This window comes from Salmo salar, chromosome ssa10, assembly GCF_905237065.1.
Source record: "Salmo salar chromosome ssa10, Ssal_v3.1, whole genome shotgun sequence".
NCBI classification, from domain to species: Eukaryota; Metazoa; Chordata; class Actinopteri; order Salmoniformes; family Salmonidae; genus Salmo; species Salmo salar.
Genome location: NC_059451.1, coordinates 1589730 through 1611647, shown reverse-complemented (window position 1 = coordinate 1611647; position 21918 = coordinate 1589730). Strand labels below are relative to the sequence as shown.

At 43.5% G+C, this 21918-nt stretch overlaps 1 protein-coding gene across 1 annotated transcript in view; it reads left to right on the top strand.

Moving 5' to 3' along the window:
• The window catches only part of oca2 (oculocutaneous albinism II), a 321027-nt gene that overhangs the window by 282726 nt on the left and 16383 nt on the right, over positions 1 to 21918 (top strand). The window contains exons 21-23 of the mRNA XM_045687206.1: positions 771 to 875; positions 4413 to 4506; positions 10990 to 11083. Of these exons, the coding sequence (XP_045543162.1) occupies positions 771 to 875; positions 4413 to 4506; positions 10990 to 11083 (293 nt within the window). The remainder of the gene's footprint in view (positions 1 to 770; positions 876 to 4412; positions 4507 to 10989; positions 11084 to 21918) is intronic.

Below are 21918 nucleotides of genomic sequence, written 5' to 3'. Positions count from 1 at the left end.
GACTATGCACATAAAGTGCTGTAATTTCTAAACCTTTCAACTGAAAATACCCTCAAATACAGCTCACAGTCTGTCGCATCATTTCAAATAGAGCCAAAACTATTTATTTAATTTTACCTTTATTTAACTAGGCAAGTCAGTATTTTCAATGATAATCTAGGAACAGTGGGTTAACTACCTTGTTCAGGGGCAAAATGACATATTTTAACCTTGTCAGCCCGGGGATTCGATCCAGCAACCTTTCGGTTACTAGTCCAACGCTCTAACCACTAGGCTACCTGCCGCCCCAAACAAAATAACAAAAATGGTCACACTCCCAATACTTTTGGAGCTCACTGTGTGTCTTATGCAGGGGTGTGTGTGTTATGCAGGTGTGTGTGTGTTACGCAGGTGTGTGTAGGTGTGTTATGCAGGTGTGTGTGTGTTATGCAGGTGTGTGTGTGTGTGTGTTATGCAGGTGTGTGTGTGTGTGTGTTATGCAGGTGTGTGTGTGTTATGCAGGTGTGTGTGCGTGGTGTGGGTGTGTGTGTGTGTGTGTGTGTGTGTGTGTGTGTGTGTGTGTGTGTGTGTGTGTGTGTGTGTGTGTGTGTGTGTGTGTGTGTGTGTGTGTGTGTGTGTGATGCAGGTGTGTGTGTGATGCAGGTGTGTGTGTTATGCAGGTGTGTGTGTTATGCAGGTGTGTGTGTGTGTGTGTGTTATGCAGGTGTGTGTAGGTGTGTCAACCCAGAGACTGAGCCTGAGGTGTCTGTCTCTCGTTATCTCCTCACCAGGCCGTACCAGAAGAGCAGCGTTTAGCCATGGCCATCATCCTGGTCATGTGGGTCTCAGCTCTGGCTTCCTCCCTCATCGACAACATCCCCTTCACTGCCACCATGGTAAGAGGCTACACACTGTCTGCCGCACTGTCTGCCGCACTGTCTGCCGCACTGTCTGCCGCACTGTCTGCCGCACTGTCTGCCACTGGGAGGGGAGACACACAGTGTACAGAGACACGCTTCCATACTCCGTCACATGCAGCCGCACACACACACACACACACACACACACACACACACACACACACACACACACACACACACACACACACACACACACACCTAACACATTTGCACACAGGAACATTTACAAAGAAATTTGACAATTCTAGAGAATATATTTATTGGAATCTATACTCTGAATGACCTAATCTATACTCTGAAAGGCCTAATCTATACTCTGAAAGACCTAATCTATACACTGAAAGGCCTAATCTATACTCTGAATGACCTAATCTATACTCTGAAAGACCTAATCTATACTCTCAAAGGCCTAATCTATACTCTGAATGGCTAGCCATGGACCGCTGGTAGGCGTGGCCAAAGACCTAATCTATACTCTGAATGCCTAGCCATGGACCGCTGGTGGGCGTGGCCAAAGACCTCCTGGAGTTTGCTTGGCACTTGGATTGGAGCCAGTGCTATGGTCATATGACATGAAAATAGAGGTCTTTGGCAACGCGCACACCAGCGATGGGTTTGGCCTTTTAAAGAACGAATACATATCTAACCCCCATCTCTTTTCGGTTTTATGTTCCAACGTTTGAAATGGTGTTTTAGACATTGGATAGAAGTACAGACAGAGCTTCAAAATGGTCTGTCGTACACCGCAGTTGGAGGAACAATAGGAAAGTAATGCTGCTTTGAAAGTTGAGAAACCTTTTGAGAAATGGCCCTTCGAAAAGTTTTGGTTAAGTTTTTACACTTCTTTCATCACACCCATTTAGCATCGGACACACCCTCTTAACCCTTAGCCCCACCCATTTAGCATCGGACACACTCTCTTAAGCCTTTGCTCCACCCATTTAGCATCGGACACACCCTCTTAAGCCTTAGCCCCACCCATCTCTTAAAGAATTTACATGTGAGGCCATGTGCTAAACAGAGTGAGTACAGTAGTGTAATAAACAACCAAAGATTAAGACAAAAAGAGGTGAAAGTAGTAGTTTACAGGAAGGAAAAACTCCTCATAAAAATACACTTTATAATGGACGTAAGGCCAATCATGTTGCGAGGTAAATTAAATAATCAAAACATGTTTATGCTTTACACACCAAGTGTTGTCACCGATTTCTTTTAGAGTTGACACATGGGATGGCAGCAGCTCTCCACCAAAGTGTTTGTGTCCTGGGTGGCGTCCTGGTAACACTATTGCATTATCCTCTGCGTAGTTGTTGAAGTTCACCGCTCGCTGCAAGTCCTCGTGCTTCAGGTGTAACCTGTTCTTGCTTGGGCCAGCTCTCTTTCTGATGGGAGGTATTAGACCATTCTCCTTGTATGACTGGTGGAGGAGAGTCAGGCGTGTTCTACAGGTGTGTTCTACAGGTCTTTATGATGGGAGGTATTAGACCATTCTCCTTGTATGACTGGTGGAGGAGAGACAGGTGTGTTCTACAGGTCTTTATGATGGGAGGTATTAGACCATTCTCCTTGTATGACTGGTGGAGGAGAGTCAGACTTGTTCTACTGATGTTTATTAAAGACAAATTCAAGATACAAATATTTTATCATTATTAGATGAGGCTTACCCAGACACCCTTGTCTAAATTGATGGGTCACGTCAAAGAGAGTTTATAACCACCCCTCAGCCACATTTAGCTAAGTGGATGGGTCTCTATTGTCTAGACAAGTACACATGTTCATGAAATACAATAGATGGCAGTAATCACCGCCCAGAAACACCAACTTGATGGGTCATGTCATCATCTGACGAAGTGGAGTCTTTTGTTTAGACTTGTAGCTAGCTAGCTAAACAATAAAACCATAATCCCAACCCATACAGTAGCAATATAAACGGATTGTCATAGCTAGCCACCATGCATGAAATGGTGTAGTATGAATACACTTTAACTTGCAATGAAAAACTACTTTCTGACTAAATTAATAAACGGTAGCTAGACTCTATAACATGGATTAACGCTTCACGTCATGGTTGGCTTAGTTTGAAGATGTAATCCGGTGAAAACAATAGACTTCTGTTTTTGACTATCTCCACGTTTGTAATCAATCGTCAGAATTGTCCTTCTCATACTCTATTTCCACCGGGCATTTCACTGATTTCAACTTCTCCTGTGACAACAAACACTGTTGATCTCCGTTTCTTCCGCATCACTGTCATCCCAAAAAACTCTACAATGTCTGGTTCATTCAGGGCTTTCCTTAATGTCTGGTTCATTCAGGGCTTTCCTCAATGTCTGATTCATTCAGGGCTTTCCACAATGTCTGGTCCATTCAGGGCTTTCCACAATGTCTGGTCCATTCAGGGCTTTCCTCAATGTCTGGTTCATTCAGGGCTTTCCTCAATGTCTGGTTCATTCAGGGCTTTCCTCAATGTCTGGTTCACTCAGGGCTTTCCTCATTGTCTGCTTCATTTTCATTATGCAGAAATACCTAAACTATAAAATATGGTGTGGGATCTTTAATATTATCAGCCTTTTTTTCCTCCTACTAGTCCTGATGCCCTTGTCTCTGCGTTCAGTTTGAAGGAAATTGCTAACTTGGTTAGTCGAAATTTGCTAACTAGCGTTCCTGTAGACTTCCAGTCATTGCGCTAACGCTTGAGAGGATCTGCAGAGAAATACAGGTATGCCAAGCTTGTAGGGTCATACCCAAGAAGACTGTTTTTTAATAACCTGCCCAGGGACTGCGGTTGAAAATTAGCCTGGCTGGCTAAAACTAAAACCCGGCACTTTAACTGAAACGTTGATTAATGTGCCGCTGTCCCTGTAAAAATAAAATAAACTCGAACTCAAACTCGATGCTGTAATCACTGACTAAAGTACTTCAACAAAGTACTCTGTAAAGGGTCTGAATACTTATGGAAATGTGATATTTGAGCAGGCAGGAGTTCATCTTCATTTCTAAGACATATTCAAATACAGAACAAACTCCATTTGCCATGTGCTCTCGCCAAGCACTTCAAACATACGCTTAAATCAACAAGGATCTGCCATGCCTCTGGGTAGCTGCCAAAAAACAACAACAACAGGGTTTAAATACATTCAGCACAAATTCCATGACCAGTCCTATATGATTGGTTGTTTCTATACTTCCTGACTTCCCCGTGTGTCTTGCTCCAGATCATGTGACCAACCAACTCCTGTATGATTGGTTGTTTCTATACTTCCTGACTTCCCCGTGTGTCTTGCTCCAGATCATGTGACCAACCACCTCCTGTATGATTGGTTGTTTCTATACTTCCTGACTTCCCTTTTTTGTCTTTCTCCAGATCATGTGACCAACCAACTCCTGTATGATTGGTTGTTTCTATACTTCCTGACTTCCCTTTTTTGTCTTTCTCCAGATCATGTGACCAACCAACTCCTGTATGATTGGTTGTTTCTATACTTCTTGACTTCCCTGTTTGTTTTTCTCCAGATCCCTGTCCTCATCAACCTAAGTCAAGATGCAGATGTCAACCTGCCTATCAAACCCCTTATCTTTGCACTGGCCATGGGAGCCTGTCTGGGAGGTGAGTTACAGACAGAGAGTCGGACTGACAGACAGACAGTCGGACCGACCGACAGACAGAACCACTCATCTTTGGACTGACCATGGGAGCCTGTCTGGGAGGTGAGTTACAGACTGACAGTCGGACCGACAGACAGACAGTCGGACCGACAGACAGAACCACTCATCTTTGGACTGACCATGGGAGCCTATCTGGGATCCAGATAGTGGAGCAGGTTTTTACATTCCTGAATTTGATGTGCAGATACTTATATATATATATATATATATATGTGTGTGTATATATATATATATATATATGTATGTATGTGGACACCTCTTGGAATTATTAGATTCAGCTATTTGTGTCACACGTTGCTGACAGTTGTATAAAATAGAGCAAACATCCATTCAATCTCCATAGACAAACAGTGGCCGCAGATTGGCCTTACTGAAGAGCTCAGTGAATTTCAACGTGGTACTGTCATAGGATGTCACCTTTCCAACAAGTCAGTTCGCTAAATCTCTGCCCTGCTAGAGCTGCCCCCGGTCGACTATAACTGCTGTTACTGTGATGCGGAAATGTCTAAGAGCAACAACGGTGCAGCCGCGAAGTGGTAGGCCACACAAGGTCACAGAATGGGACCACCGAATGGTGAAGAGCATAGCTTCAGCATTCGTCTGTCCTCGGGTTGCAACACTCACTACCGAGTTCCAAACTGCCTCTGGAAGCAACGTCAGCACAAGAACTGTTCGTCTGGAGCTTCATGAAATGGGTTTCCATGGCCGAGCAGCTGCACACAAGCCTAAGATCACAATGTGCAATGCCAAGCGTCGGCTGGAGTGGTGTAAACCTCGCCGCCATTGGACTCTGGAGGAGTGGAAATGCGTTCTATGGAGTGATGAATCACGATTCAACATCTGCCAGTCCGACAGACAAATCTGGGTTTGGCATATGCCAGGACAACGTTACCTACCCGAATGCATAGTGCCAAATGTAAAGTTTGGTGGAGGAGGAATAATGGTATGGGGCTGTTTTTCATGGTTCGGGCTACAGCATAGTAACTGAAAGTTTGCTGGATCGGATCCCAGAGCTGACAAGTAAAAAATCTGTCATTCTGCCCCTGAGCAAGGCAGTTAACCCACTGTTTCCCGGGCGCCGAAGACATTGATGTCGATAAAGGCACCCCCTTAAATGCAGAAAACGCATTCAGTTGTGCAACTGACTAGGTATCTCCCTTTCCCTTCGCTACAATGACATTCTAGACGACATTCCAACTTTGTGGCAACAGTTTGAGGAAGGCCTTTTCCTGTTTCAACATGACAATGCCCTCATGGACAAAGCAAGGTCCATACAGAAATGGTTTGTCGAGATCAGTGTGCAAGAACTTGACTGGCATGCACAGAGGCCTGACCTCAACCCCATCGAACACCTTTGAGATGAATTCAAATACTGACAGCTAGCCAGGCCTAATCGCCTAACATCAGTCCCCGACCTCACTAATGCTCTTGTGGCTGAATAGAAGCAAGTCCCAGCAGCAATGTTCTAACATCTAGTGGAAAGATTTCCCAGAATAGTGGAGGCTTTTTAGCAGTAAAGGGGGGACCAAAACCATGTTAATTCACATGATTTTGGAATGAGATGTTGGACGAGCAGGTGTCCACATACTTTTGGTCATGTTGTGTATGTAGAAGAATAACAGATGAACTGTCAGTATACTCAGATGAACTGTTGGCGATTAGTAGTTGCCCTCCATTTGGGTGGAGGACACTCAACCTGTCAGAATTGTACTAGTGCTCTGTGTTGTCTAATGGTAAATCTAATAGGATTGACCTACTGGGTGTAGTAGTGAGATTCTGCTGGGTTCCAACCCATTCGGGTGTGGAAAGGAATGAAATTGCAGACCAGATAGGCAAAAGGGCTTTAAAACGAGATATAACTGATATTCATGTTCCACTGGGTGAGGAGCCATTTTGATAGATGTGTGGTAAAAAAAAAGACTCTGAGCCCTCCAAAGAAAATGTAACTCTGTTTCTAGCTCCTGAGCAAGTTTGCAGTATTTTTTTAAATTTTATTTTGTGTTATTTCTGACATTATTAGCCCAGAACGTTTCTTTACGGTATTACATACAGACGGAAATAACTGTTGGATATCAGAGCGGCGTTAACTAACCAGCATTTCGACCAGAAATACTACTTTCCTGAATTGGATCCTTTGTTGGTATTTACCAAGGCGATTTAACCTGTTAGGGCTAGGGGGCAGCATTGACACGGCTGGATAAAAAACATACCCGATTTAATCTGGTTACCACTCCTACTCAGTAACTAGAATATGCATATACTTATTACATATGGATAGAAAACACCCTAAATTTTCTAAAACTGTTTGAATGGTGTCTGTGAGTATAACAGAACTCAAATGGCAGGTCAAAACCTGAGAGATTCCTTTACAGGAAGTGGCCTGTCTGACCATTTCTGGAACTTCTTTGCCATCTCTATCATTTACTAAGGATCTCTGCTCTAACGTGACACTTCCCACGTCGTCCATAGGCTCTCATAGCCCGGGAAAAAGAGAATGTCGTCATTCCAGCCCCAGGCTGAAACACATTATCGCCTTTCTCAAGTGGCCCATCAAGAGACACTAGCTTATGCGCGTGACCCCGACCGCCCCGCCTTTGGGATTTTTTCCTCTGTTTGCCAAAAAGGAGATTCCCTGTCGGAATTTTATCGCTTTTCTACGAGAAAAATGACGTAAAAATTGATTTTAAACAGCGGTTGACATGCTTCGACGTACGGCAATGGAATACTTTGAATTTTATTGTCAGGAATTGCGCCAAGCGCGCGACACTTCTTTACTATTTCGGATAGTGTCTGGAACGCATCGAACAAAACGCCGCTATTCGGATATAACGATGGATTATTTTGGACCAAACCAACATTTGTTATTGAAGTAGACGTCCTGGGTGTGCATTCTGACGAAGACAACAAAAGGTAATGACATTTTTATAATAGTAAATATGATTATGGTGAGTGCTAAACTTGCCGGGTGTCTAAATAGCGAGCCCGTGATGCCTGGGCTATATACTTAGAATATTGCAAAATGTGCTTTCACCAAAAAGCTATTTTAAAATCGGACATATCGAGTGCATAGAGGAGGTCTGTATCTATAATTCTTAAAATAATTGTTATGCTTTTTGTGAACGTTTATCGTGAGTAATTTAGTAAAATGTTAGCGAATTCCCGTAAGGTTCGGGGGTGTTAAGTTATCCCACGGGCTGCTCCAAGGCACCGCCGGCGGAGAAGAGGTATTCGGAGTGGACTTTTAGTCTGACTTAGGAGACGTGCACGCCACCCACTGCTTCTGAGTATTTTACTCATCCATTTTCAGTCTCTGGACAATAAAGTAGACGAGCTCAGGGCGAGGATCTCCTTCTAGAGAGACATCAGGAAACTGTAAACCATACTCATGAAATCATGGCTCTTCCCGAATATACTGTCCTCATCCATACAGCCAGCTGGGTTCTCAGTTCATTGCGCAGACAGGAATAAAGAACTCTCCGGGAAGAAGAAAAGGTTTCATGATTATCTACTATGTTTCATGATTATCTGCTTATGGTGTGATTGTGATAAGGTACAGGAACTCAAGTCCTTTTGTTCACCCGACCAGGAATACATCACAATCAAATGCCGACCGTATTACCTCCCAAGATAATTATCTTCGGTTGTAGTCACAGCCATGTATATTCCCCTTCAAGCCTATACCACGATGGCCTTCAAGGAACTACACTAGACTTTATGCAAACTGGAAACCGCAAATCTTAAGGCCCCATTTATTGTAGCTAACAAAATGTTACCAATGTTCTATCAACAAATTTCCTGTAGTACTCACACTTCAAAAAACTCTTAACCATTCTTACTTTTTCTTCCGGGATGGCTACAAGGCCCTCCTCCGCCATCCCTTCAGCAAATCAAATCACAACTCCATTCTCCTCCTCCCTTCCTATAGGCAGAAACTCAAACAGGACGTACCCATGCTAAAGTCGATTCAACGCTGGTCTGAAAAATCAGAATTCATGCTTCAAGATTATTTTCATCATCACACGGACTGGGATATGTTCCTCCAGGTAGACTCTGAGAATAACATTGATGTATACACTGACACAGTGACTGAATTCATCAGGAAGTGTATAGGGGATGTTGTTCCCACTGTGACAATTAAAACCTATCCAAACCAAATATCATGGACAGATGGCAGCATTCGTTAACTGAAAGCGGGAACCACCGCATTTAACCCCTGGGAATATGGTTGCTTCTACACCTGCATTGCTTGCTGTTTGGGCTTTTAGGCTGGGTTTCTGTACAGCACTTTGAGATATCAGCTGATGTAAGAAGGGCTATATAAATACATTTGATTTGAATTTGATTTGAATACGAACAGTCCAGTTATGTCCGCCATAAGGCAAAACGTCGGTACAGAGACATGGTTGCAATTCAAAGGCTCAGACACAAGATGGACGTGCCAGGGACTTCAGACAATCACAGATTGCAAAGGGAAAACCAGCCACGTCACGGACACCGACGTCTTGCTCCCGGACAAGCTAAACATCTTCGCCACTTTGAGAATAACACACCAGCGCAGGCCGATCACAATGACTGTTTGCTCTCGTTCTCCGTGGCTGATATGAGTAAGCTATTTAACCGTGTTAACCCTCGAAAGGCTGCTGGCCCAGATGGCATCTCTAGCCGTGTCTTCAGAGCATGCGCAGACCAGCTGGCTGGAGTGTTTATGGACATATTCAACCTCTCCCTATCCCAGTCTGCTGTCCCCACTTGCTTCAAGATGTCCACCATTGTTCCTGTACCCAAGAAAGTGAAGGTAACTGAACTAAATGACTATCGCCCCCGTAGCACTCACTTCTGTCATCATGAAGTGCTTTGAGAGACTAGTCAAGGATCATATCACCTCCACCTTACCCGACAACCTAGACCCACTGCAATTTGCATACCGGCTCCAATAAATCCACGGATGATGCAAACGTCATCGCACTGCACACTGCCCTGTCCCATCTGGACAAGAGGAATACTTATGCAAGAATTATATTCAGTCAGCTCAGTCAGTCTTCAACACCATAGTACCCTCCAAGCTCATCATTAAGCTCAGGGACCTCGGTCTGAACCCTGCCCTGTGCAACTGGGTCCTGGACTTCCTGACAGGCAGCCCCCCAGGTGGTGAAGGTAGGCAACAACATCTCCACTATGCTAATCCTCAACACAGGGCCTCCACAAAGTTGCTTGCTCACCCCGCTCCTGTAATCCCTGTTCACCCATGACTGCGTGGCAGGAGGTGAGGGCCCTGGCGGAGTGATGCCAGGAAAATAACCTCTTCCTCTTCCTCAACGTCAACAAAACCAAACAAGCTGATGGTGGACTTCAGGAGACAGTTTTGGAAGTCTTAACATATCATAAGTTTGCATATTAGCCTGCTGCCTGCAAACATATGGCTGAGTCACTCCAACAATAAGAATCAATTCATCCTTGACCGGCAAAATAATTGCGTTACACTTTCAAATGTCCTTATTATTCTTTAAATCCTTCCCTAAAGTGTATAATCAAACTCAAAAAGCTGCTATTAATTTATCCTAACAAAAAAACATGTCAACCCCCATAAAATTGTTTGAAAAGTTGCTGAAACGTGTAAAAAAATTAATAAAACACACATTGCATACGTTGTTCACCCTCTGGATACAATAAATGTGATATTTGCACAATAACAAATAGATTTTTTAAATATTTATGTAACTATTTAAAACCCAATTGGGATGCTTTTCCTATTAGTGTTCTGTTGTTTGGGGTGGATATAACATTTTGCCACAAAACATGATTATTTGTCTCTCTAAAATAATAATAATAATCTTTTCACCAGTCCTGCTAATAGCTCAATCTTTCACAAGATATGTTTTTCATTCATGTCAATTTAGTAATTGCAATCAGAATAGCAGAATGTACCTGAAGTGTTTACCTGAAATCAATCAAAACATTTGTTTGTATAAAATACTGTGGTTCACAAATGTTGAATTAGTCAAGTCTGTTTTTGATTACAGATGAAGTGAGACTGTCACGTTCACAACTTTATAAATCTAATTTTAAAACTTGTGAGGTGACATGAGCACATAACCCGTATGACCACACGATTTAAAACAGGCACAGGTTTCATAAATTCACATATAATGATTAAATATTCACTTACTTTTTGAAAATCTTCCTCTGATTTGTCATCCAAAGGGTCCCAGCTATAACATGTAGTGTCGTTTTGTTAGATAAAATCCTTCTTTATATCCCAAAAAGTCCCTTTAGTTGGCGCCATCAATTTGAGTAATCCACGGGTTATTAAACCTGTGGAACAGAAAACAAGATTGTTTTTCACAGTAGAATAAACAATACGACCGTTTGTATACTATATCCGTGTATTGAACATTTCACTGTTAACTCTTTGTTGTGTCCGTAGGAAACGGAACGTTGATTGGTGCGTCGGCCAATGTGGTGTGTGCAGGCATCGCTGAACAACATGGCTACGGCTTCTCCTTCATGGAATTCTTCAGGTTGGTGCTCCTCTGTAAAACCTCACACAGCAGTCTCTGTGATCATATTAGACACTAAAACTACGTTTTAACTTACAAATAGGCAGGTCTGAAGTTGATAAATAAAAATCCATATGAGCACCACAAAGCCTAATTTACCCATGCTCTAACAAGGCTTTCCAGCCCTCTATATGTAGATTGTCTTGTTGATATATTTGATAGTAGATTGTCTCCGGCAGTTTGTGACCCAGACCAGAGCCATGTATTTCTAAATAAGTGGCTCTTCCAAAACCACCTCTCCTTTGAGAGAGGGGTGCTGTCTGTCTGTTTGTTTACACAGCAGCTTGGTCAATACATCTAGGTACCAATAAGGCCTCTGCTTGTGGCAAATTGCCACAGACAGGAGAGAGGCCACAGGAAATAGGGCTTACACAATGATACAGACAGGAGACAGGCCACAGGAAATACGGCTTACACAATGATACAGACAAGAGACAGGCCACAGGAAATACGGCTTACACAATGATACAGACCAGAGACAGGCCACAGGAAATAGGGCTTACACAATGATACAGCCCGGAGAGAGGCCACAGGAAATAGGGCTTACACAATGATACAGACAGGAGAGAGGCCACAGGAAATAGGGCTTACACAATGATACAGGCAGGAGAGAGACCACAGGAAATAGGGCTTACACAATGATACAGACCGGAGAGAGACCACAGGAAATAGGGCTTACACAATGATACAGACAGGAGAGAGGCTACAGGAAATAGGGCTTACACAATGATACAGGCAGGAGAGAGACCACAGGAAATAGGGGCTTACACAATGATACAGACCGGAGAGAGACCACAGGAAATAGGGCTTACACAATGATACAGACAGGAGAGAGGCCACAGGAAATAGGGCTTACACAACGATACAGACAGGAGAGAGGCCACAGGAAATGTTTGTATTTATTATGGATCCTCTGCCAAGACAGCAGCTACTCTTCCTGGGGTCCGGCAAAATTAAGGCAGTTATACAATTTATTCATTACAGAATTCACAACACGCTAAGTGTGTGCCCTCAGGCCTCTACTCCACTACCACATATCTACAATGCAAAATCCATGTGTATGTGTGTGTATAGTGCGTATGTTATCATGTGTGTGTATGCGTGTGTGTTTGTGCTTCACTGTCCCCACTATTCCATAAGGTGTATTTTTACCTGCTTTTTAAAATCTGATTCTACTGCTGCATCAGTTATCTGATGTGGAATAGAGTTCCATGTAGTCATGGCTGTATGTAGTACTGTATGTAGCAGGGAAGGCTGTATGTAGCCTTCCCTGTAGCTCAGTTGGTAGAGCATGGTGTTTGCAACGCCAGGGTTGTGGGTTCGATTCCCACGGGGGGCCAGCAAAAAAAAATGTATGAAATTGTATGAAATGTATGCATTCACTACTGTAAGTCGCTCTGGATAAGAGCGTCTGCTAAATGACTAAAATGTAAATGTAAAAATGTACTGTGCGCCTCCCATAGTCTGTTCTGGACTTGGGGACTGTAAAGAGACCTCTGGTGTGGGGTATGCATGGGTGTCTGAGCTAGTATTTTAAATAGACAGCTTCAGCTTGTCAACACCTCTTACAAAACCCTTTTTTTATTTTATTTAACTAGGCAAGTCAGTTAAGAACAAATTCCTATCTACAATGACAGCCTACCAGGGAACAGTGGGTTAACTGCCTTGTTCAGGGGCAGAACGACAGATTTTTACCTTATCGGCTTGGGGATTCGATCCAGCAACCTTTCGGTTACTAGTCCAACGCTCTAACCACTAGGCTACCTGCCACCCCAAGTAATGATTATGTCAATCTCTCTTCCACTTTGAGCCATGAGAGATTGACATGCATGTCATTAATGTTAGCTCTCCGTGTACTTTTAAGGGCCAGCCGTGCTGCCCTGTTCTGAGCCAAGTCCCTCTTTGTGGCACCTGACCACACCACTGAACCGTAGTCCAGATGCGTTAAAACCAGGGCCTGTAGGACCTGCCTTGATGATAGTGTTAAGAAGGCAGAGCAGCACTTTATTATGGACAGACTTAAATTTACATTTTACATTTTAGTCATTTAGCAGACGCTCTTATCTGGAGCGACTTAGAATAGTGAATGCATACATTTCATTTCATTTCATGCATTTTTTTTTTGTACTAGCCCCCTGTGGGAATCGAACCCACAACCCTGGCGTTGCACACATGATGCTGGCGTTGCAAACACCATGCTCTACCAACTGAGCCACAGGGAAGACTTCTCCCCACCTTAGCTACTGTTGTCTCAATATGTTTTAACCATGACAGTTTTCATTCCAGGGTTACTCCAATAAGTTTAGTCACCTCAACTTGCTCAATTTCCACATTATTCATTATGAGATGTAGTTGAGGTTTAGTGAATGATTTGTCCCAAATAAAATGCTTTTAGTTTAGAATGTATTTAGGACTAATTTACTATTTGCTACCCATTCTGAAACTAACTGCAGCTCTTTGTTAAGTGTTGCAGTCATTTCAGTTGCTGTAGTAGCTGACGTGTATAGTGTTGAGTCATCCGCATACATAGACACACTGGCGTTATTCAAAGCCAGTGGCATGTCGTTAGTAAAGATTGAAAAAAAGCAAGGGGCCTAGACAGCTGCCCTGGGGAATTCCTGCTTCTACCTGGATTAAGTTGGAGAGGCTTCCATTAAAGAACACCCTCTGTGTTCTGTCAGACAAGTAGCTCTTTATCCACATTATAGCAGGGGGTGTAAAGCCATTATAGCAGGGGGTGTAAATAAATAACACATACAGTTTGTCAGAAGTTTACATACACTTGGGTCAGAGTCATTAAAACCTGTTTTTCAACCACTCCACAAATGTCTTGTTAACAAACTATAGTTTTGGCAAGTCGGTTAGGACATCTACTTGGTGCATGACACAAGTCATTTTTCCAACAATTGTTTACAGACAGATTATTTCACTTATAATTCACTGTATCACAATTCCAGTGGGTCAGAAGTTTACATACACTAAGTTGACTGTGCCTTGGAAAATTACAGAAAATTATGTCATGGCTTTAGAAGCTTCTGACAGGCTAATTGACATCATTTCAGTCAATTGGAGGTGTACCTGTGGATGTATTTCAAGGCCTACCTTCAAACTCAGTGCCTCTTTGCTTGACATCATGGGAAAATCAAAAGCAATCAGCCAAGACCTCAGAAATAACATTGTAGACCTCCACAAGTCTGGTTCATCCTTGGGAGCAATTTCCAAATGCCTGAAGGTACCACGTTCATCTGTATAAACACCATGGGACCATGCAGACGTCATACCGCTCAGGAAGGAGACGCGTTCTGTCTCCTAGAGATGAACATACTTTGGTGCAAAAAGTGTAAATCAATCCCAGAACAACAGCAAAGGACCTTGTGAAGATGCTGGAGGAGACAGGTACAAAAGTATCTTTATCCACAGTAAAACGAATCCTATATTGACATAACCTGAAAGGCCGCTCAGCAAGGAAGAAGCCACTGCTCCAAAACCGCCATAAAAAAGCCAGACTACGGTTTGCAACTGCACATGGGGACAAAGATCGTACTTTTTGGAGAAATGTCCTCTGGTCTGATGGAACAAAAATAGAACTGTTTGGCCATAATGACCATCGTTATGTTTTGATCCCAACCATGAAGCACGGGGGTGGCAGCATCATGTTGTGGGGGTGCTTTGCTGCAGGAGGGACTGGTGCACTTCACAAAATAGATGGTATCATGAGGTAGGAAAATTATGTGGATATATTGAAGCAACATCTCAAGACATCAGTCAGGAAGTTAAAGCTTGGTCGCAAATGGGTCTTCCAAATGGACAATGACCCCAAGCATACTTCCAAAGTTGTGGCAAAATGGCTTAAGGACAACAAAGTCAATGTATTGGAGTGGCCATCACAAAGCCCTGACCTCAATCCCATAGAAAATGTGTTGGCAGAACTGAAAAAGCGTGTGCGAGCAAGGAGGCCTACAAACCTGACTCAGTTACACCAGCTCTGTCAGGAGGAATGGGCCAAAATTCACCCAACTTATTGTGGGAAGCTTGTGGAAGGCTACCTGAAACATTTGACCCAAGTTCAACAATTACAGACAATGCTACCAACTACTAATTGACTGTATGTAAACTTTCTGATCCACTGGGAATGTGATGAAAGAAACAAAAGCTGAAATAAATCATTCTCTCTACTGTTATTATGACATTTCACATTCTTAAAATAAAGTGGTGATCCATACTGACCTAAGACAGGGTATTTTTACTAGGATTAAATTGTCAGGAATTGTGAAAAACTCAGTTTAAATGTATTTGGCTAATGTGTATGTAAACTTCTGACTTCAACTGTATGTTTTTCCAGCAACAGAATATGATCGATAATGTAAAAAGCTGCACTGAAGTCTAACAAGACAGCCCCCACAATTAGTTTATCATCAATTTCTCTCAGCCAATCATCGGTCATTTTTGTAAGTACCGTGCTTATCGAGTTTCCTTCCCTATATGCGTGCTGAAAGTCTTTTGTCAATTTTGTTTATTGTGAAATAGCATTGTATCTGGTCAAACACCATTTTTTTTCCCCCCAGAAGTTTACTAACGGTTGCTGGCATGTCATGCCTAAATGTTTTTATCTTGCCAATGAAAAAGTCATTAAAGTACTTGGCAATATCAGTGGGTTTTGGGATAAATGAGCCATCTGATTCAGTGAATGATGGACCCGAATTGGCTTTTTTCCCCCAAATTTAATTGAACCTGCTCCAAAGCTTTTTACTATCAGTCTTTATATCATTTTTCTTTGTTTCATAGTATAGTTTACAGACAGGAGAGTTGCATCCCTCCTCTCCTCCTCCTGGCTGTATCTTTGCGTAAGCACTTTCTTCTGTGGCCTTTGTCTTGTCCTGTCCTGCTGTGCATCTTGGGTAAAAGAATACGGCTCAGCAGAAAGTGACTCACCTGTCTAAAAGGTGACCTCGGCCTATAATGTTATGAGAGTTTAGTCTCTTCCTGTCTCTAGGGATGACCTTTTTTTTATTTTTTATGATGAGTCCTCAGACAGACCAGGTTAGGCACCATCCTGCATGTATTATACAGAAAATGAACTTGTTTGCTTATTCAAGGTTTAAAAAAAGCTTGTAATTTCCACTTTAAAATGTCAGAATTGATTGGTCCTCAAAATGTATCTACCCATACAAAATGTCCACTTTTATTATAACCCACGTAGTAATGCATATTTCATGATGCGGCACGATTATTTTCCTGCTGTGAGAAACTGGTCAAATGAAGATCCTATGTCTCATCTCCATTAATGTGTGGAACGTTCCAGAAATGTTTTCTCAGAACCAATTTAATAAAGCTGGAATCAGTAGTTGCTACATCCATTTTATTTATTCTTATAAATTCATTATATATTCACTCATTGTTTCTTGAAGAATGTAACTTAGAAATGCTTCATGATCTTATTTCAACTGTTGTACCCCGTCAGAACCCAAAATAGAAGCTCGTTTTACTCCAATGTTTGTAAACAATGTAAACGTATACAAAACACTATTTAGCTTCAAAACTATAATATTTTTTTTTAGCATGAATGGTCAGTCCTTGCATCCATAGCGCTATGAATTAGACAGTGGTTTCATTTCTTCAGCCCCATCCCTCAGTTTTCATTTTTTATTATCAAAATACAGGCATGGTGACCACTTTGTAATGGTTTCAATTAAGGATTCTAGCTTTAATTGAATCCAGACATGATTGATGAACAATGTTTATGGAACATTATTAGAACATTAGGGGACGTTATTGGAACGTTACTGGAACGTTAGGGGACGTTATTGGAAAGTTAGGGGACGTTATTGGAACAATCATGTCATAACGTCAACTCTATAAATCTCTGAGAGCAATGTGGGAATCTTCCCTGCTTGTTGTTATGGGTGTTTTAATAACATCTCCAACGTTAGCAGAACGTTCTTGTAATGTTTTCTCAGAACCACTTTTATTGTCCACACAATTGTATGGTCTCAAAACATTACTGGTACATTGTGTCATTAACATTACCTGGAAACGTAATTTGAACATTTGGGGAATGTTCTGTGGTGGTTGTTAGGAGAACATTCCAAGGATATTTCATTTAAAACATAAAAAACAAAAAACAGAATTTTTAATGTCAAAAACAACCTTCAATATAACTTAATGGGAATCTTAGCTAATGTTCTGGGAGTGTTCGCAGTTTGCTGGCTAGTGACAGCTTGGTACGGGAGCTTGTCATTATATAAATGTAGACTTTTGCCTCTAACAGTATGATCACATGAAACTCACAGTGACGCTTTAATTCTAGACCATAACACAGGGGACCTCTTCAGCGGCATGTACTTAACATACTGACACAGGCTACAGACACAGGCTACAGACACAGGCCACAGACACAGGCTACAGACACAGGCTACTGACACAGGCTACTGACACAGGCTACGGACACAGGCTACGGACACAGGCTACGGACACAGGCTACGGACACAGGCTACAGACACAGGCTACAGACACAGGCAACAGACACAGGCTACAGACACAGGCTACAGACACAGGCTACTGACACAGGCTACTGACACACGCTACATACACAGGCTACTGACACAGGCTACTGACACAGGCCACTGACACAGGCTACAGACGTAGGCTACAGACACAGGCCACAGACACAGGCTACGGACACAGGCTACGGACACAGGCTACGGACACAGGCTACGGACACAGGCTACGGACACAGGCTACAGACACAGGCTACAGACACAGGCCACTGGCACAGGCTACTGGCACAGGCTACAGACACAGGCTACAGACACAGGCTACTGACACAGGCTACTGACACAGGCCACTGACACAGGCTACAGACGTAGGCTACAGACACAGGCCACGGACACAGGCCACGGACACAGGCCACGGACACAGGCTACGGACACAGGCTACGGACACAGGCTACGGACACAGGCTACAGACACAGGCTACAGACACAGGCCACTGGCACAGGCTACAGACACAGGCTACAGACACAGGCTACAGACACAGGCTACAGACACAGGCCACAGACACAGGCCACAGACACAGGCCACAGACACAGGCCACAGACACAGGCCACAGGCCACAGACACAGGCTACAGACACATGCTACAGACACATGCTACAGACACATGCTACAGACACAGGCCACAGACACAGGCCACTGACACAGGCTACTGACACAGGCTACTGACACAGGCTACAGACACAGGCTACGGACACAGGCTACGGACACAGGCTACAGACACAGACACAGGCCACAGGCTACAGACACAGGCTACAGACACAGGCCACTGGCACATGCTACAGACACAGGCTACAGACACAGGCTACAGACACAGGCTACAGACACAGGCCACAGACACAGGCCACAGACACAGGCCACAGACACAGGCCACAGACACAGGCTACTGGCAAAGGCTACTGGCACAGGCCACAGACACAGGCTACGGACACAGGCCACAGACACAGGCTACAGACACAGGCCACAGATACAGGCCACAGACACAGGCCACAGACACAGGCCACAGACACAGGCCACAGGCTACAGACACAGGCTACAGACACATGCTACAGACACATGCTACAGACACAGGCTACAGACACAGGCTACAGACGCAGGCCACAGACGCAGGCCACAGACGCAGGCCACAGACGCAGGCCACAGACGCAGGCTACAGACGCAGGCTACAGACGCAGACTAGTATAACTTTGACAGCTGTGTTTAGTTGTATTGTCTACTCATCAGAAAGTGTAACAGACAGGCAGGACAGACAGGACAGACAGGCATACAGGCAGGACAGGCAGGACAGACAGGACAGACAGGACAGACAGACAGGACAGACAGGACAGACAGGCATACAGGACAGACAGACCAGACAGACCAGACCAGACAGACAGACAGACAGACAGACAGACAGACAGACAGACAGACAGACAGACAGACAGACAGACAGACAGACAGACAGGACAGCAGTGCTGTGGGTCCTGACTTTGATTAGCAGACCCTTCATATAGTGCATGGGAATGAATATTGACCCAGTTTCTCCTTCATTTTATTCATAGCTATGGTGTTTAGTAACATTGTGATAGTGTTGCGTCATGGCTGGGATCCCTGCTCTGTCTCACTGGCCTAATAAGAGTCCATGTAATTACATGTGGCCCACCTGGGAAAGCTGACCGGCCTGGCTATGGGATAGTTCTGTGGCACAGGTCTGTCTGGTTCAGGTTCCTACGCAGGTGTATTTCCGAACTGAAACACAGAGATCTCGCTTTGAGCAATACGGGTGTCTGGAGAGCTCTCTGTTGTAAATACCCCACCCACCCCTCTATTCACTCTCCCATTTGCACTCTCTCTCTTTCTCTCTCTTTCTCTCTCTGTCTGTCTGTCTGTCTGTCTGTCTGTCTGTCTGTCTGTCTGTCTGTCTGTCTGTCTGTCTGTCTGTCTGTCTGTCTGTCTGTCTGTCTGTCTGTCTGTCTGTCTGTCTGTCTGTCTGTCTGTCTGTCTGTCTCGCTCTCTCTCTCTCTCTCTCTCTCTCTCTCTCTCTCTCTCTCTCTCTCTCTCTCTCTCTCTCTGTCTTTCTGTCTCGCTCTGTCTCGCTCTCTCTGTCTCGCTTTCTCTGTGTGTCTCTCTCTCTCTGTCTGTCTGTTTTCTCTTTTTTGGCATGGGAAACATGTTTACATTGCCAAAGCAAGTGAAATAGACAAACAAAAGTTCAATAAACAAGGGAAATAAACAATCAGAAATGAACAAAAGTTTGAAGAGAATATAGACATTTCAAAAAGAGAAAATCAATAACCAAGTTAGTATACACTATATATACAGCAGTATGTGGACACCCCTTCAAATGAGTGGATTTGGCTATTTCAGCCAAACCAAGCTGTATAAAATCTCCAAAGACAAACATTGGCAGTAGAACGGCCTTCCTTTATGAGCTCAGTGACTTTCAACGTGGCACCGTCATAGGATGTCACCTTTCCAAACAAGTCAGTTTGTCAAATTTCTGCCCTGCTAGAGCTGCCGCCCAGGTCAACTGTAAGTGTTGTTATTGTGAAGTGGAAACATCTAGGAGCAACAATGGCTCAGCCGCGAAGTGGTAGGCCACGGAAGCTCACAGAATGAGACTGCCGAAATACTGAAATCGTCTGTCCTCGGGTTGCAACGCTCACTACCGAGTTCCAAACTGCCTCTGGAAGCAACATCAGCACAATAACTGTTCGTAGGGAGCTTCATGAAATGGGTTTCCATGGCCGAGCAGCCACACACAAGCCTAAGATCACCATGCACAATGCCAAGCGTCGGTTGGAGTGGTGTAAAGCTCGCTGACATTGGACTCTGGAGCAGTGGAAACACCTTCTCTGGAGTGATGAATCACGCTTCACCATCTGGCAGTCCTGTTAATTAATCTGGGTTTGGCGGATGCCAGGAGAACGCTACCGGCCCCAATGCATAGTGCCAACTTTAAAGTTGGTCTGGGATTGTTTTTCATGGTTCGGGCCCCATAGTTTTAGTGAAGTGAAATATTAACGCTACAGTAAACATTGACATTCTAGACGATTCTGTGCTTCCAACTTTGTGGCAACAGTTTGGGGGAAAGGCCCTTTCCTGTTTCAGCATGACAATGCCCCCGTGCACAAAGCGAGATCCATACAGAAATTGTTTGTCTAGATCAGTATGGAAGAACTTGACTGGCCTGCACAGAGCCCTGACCTCAACCCCATCGAACACCATTGTGATGAATTGGAACGCCGACTGTGAGCCAGGCATAATCGCCCAACATCAGTGGCCAACCTCACCTTGTTGCCGAATGGAAGCAAGTCCCCGCAACAATGTTCCAACATCGAGTGGAAAGCCTTCCCAGAAGAGTAGAGACTGTTATAAAGCAGCAAAGGGGGGGACCAACTCCATATTAATGACTTCCCAGAAGAGTGGAGGCTGTTATAGCAGCAAAGGTGGGGACCAACTCCATATTAATGACTTCCCAGAAGAGTGGAGGCTGTTATAGCAGCAAAGGGGGGACCAACTCCATATTAATGACTTCCCAGAAGAGTGGAGGCTGTTATAGCAGCAAAGGGGGGACCAACTCCATATTAATGACTTCCTTGAAGAGTGGAGGCTGTTATAGCAGTAAGGGAAAACCCCCCTGATTTGGACACCGCGGATTTTCATACAGCAAATGATACCCAAGTCTACACCCAAGGGTCAGATTTTGATAATATGATTTTTTTTTTGAAAACTTATCAACCCTTAAAAAAGTGGTTTCTGGACCGTTTTTTGAATTTTTTTCGATTGTTATGTCAATTACACATGTATAAGAGCTGTATGAACATGCTTATGACGTTTTTTATTGACGTCGTTTTTTGGGTTGCTTTTGCTTGTGCACAAGGCATATGTTTTGTGCATTTTGAATATGATTTCATAGGAAAAAAGTGACTTTTTTTTTTCATTGTTTTTGCAAAATGACATGTCCAATGCTTTTTTTTGTCAATTATGAAAGTATTGAATGTGCCAAATCACAGCAGATATCCAATAGATGGCTAGAGCTCTCCGCAGTGAATTTTCATATTGCAAATGTAACACAATTCAAGACCCAAGAGTCAAATTATGAAAAAAATGACATATTTTTTGAAAACTTTTCAACCCCTTAAAGAGTGGTTTCTGGACCGTTTTTCGAAAGTTTTTCAATTTTTATGTCAATTACACATGTATAAGAGCTGTATGGACATACATTTGACATATTTAATTGACATAATTTTTTGGGTTGTTTTTG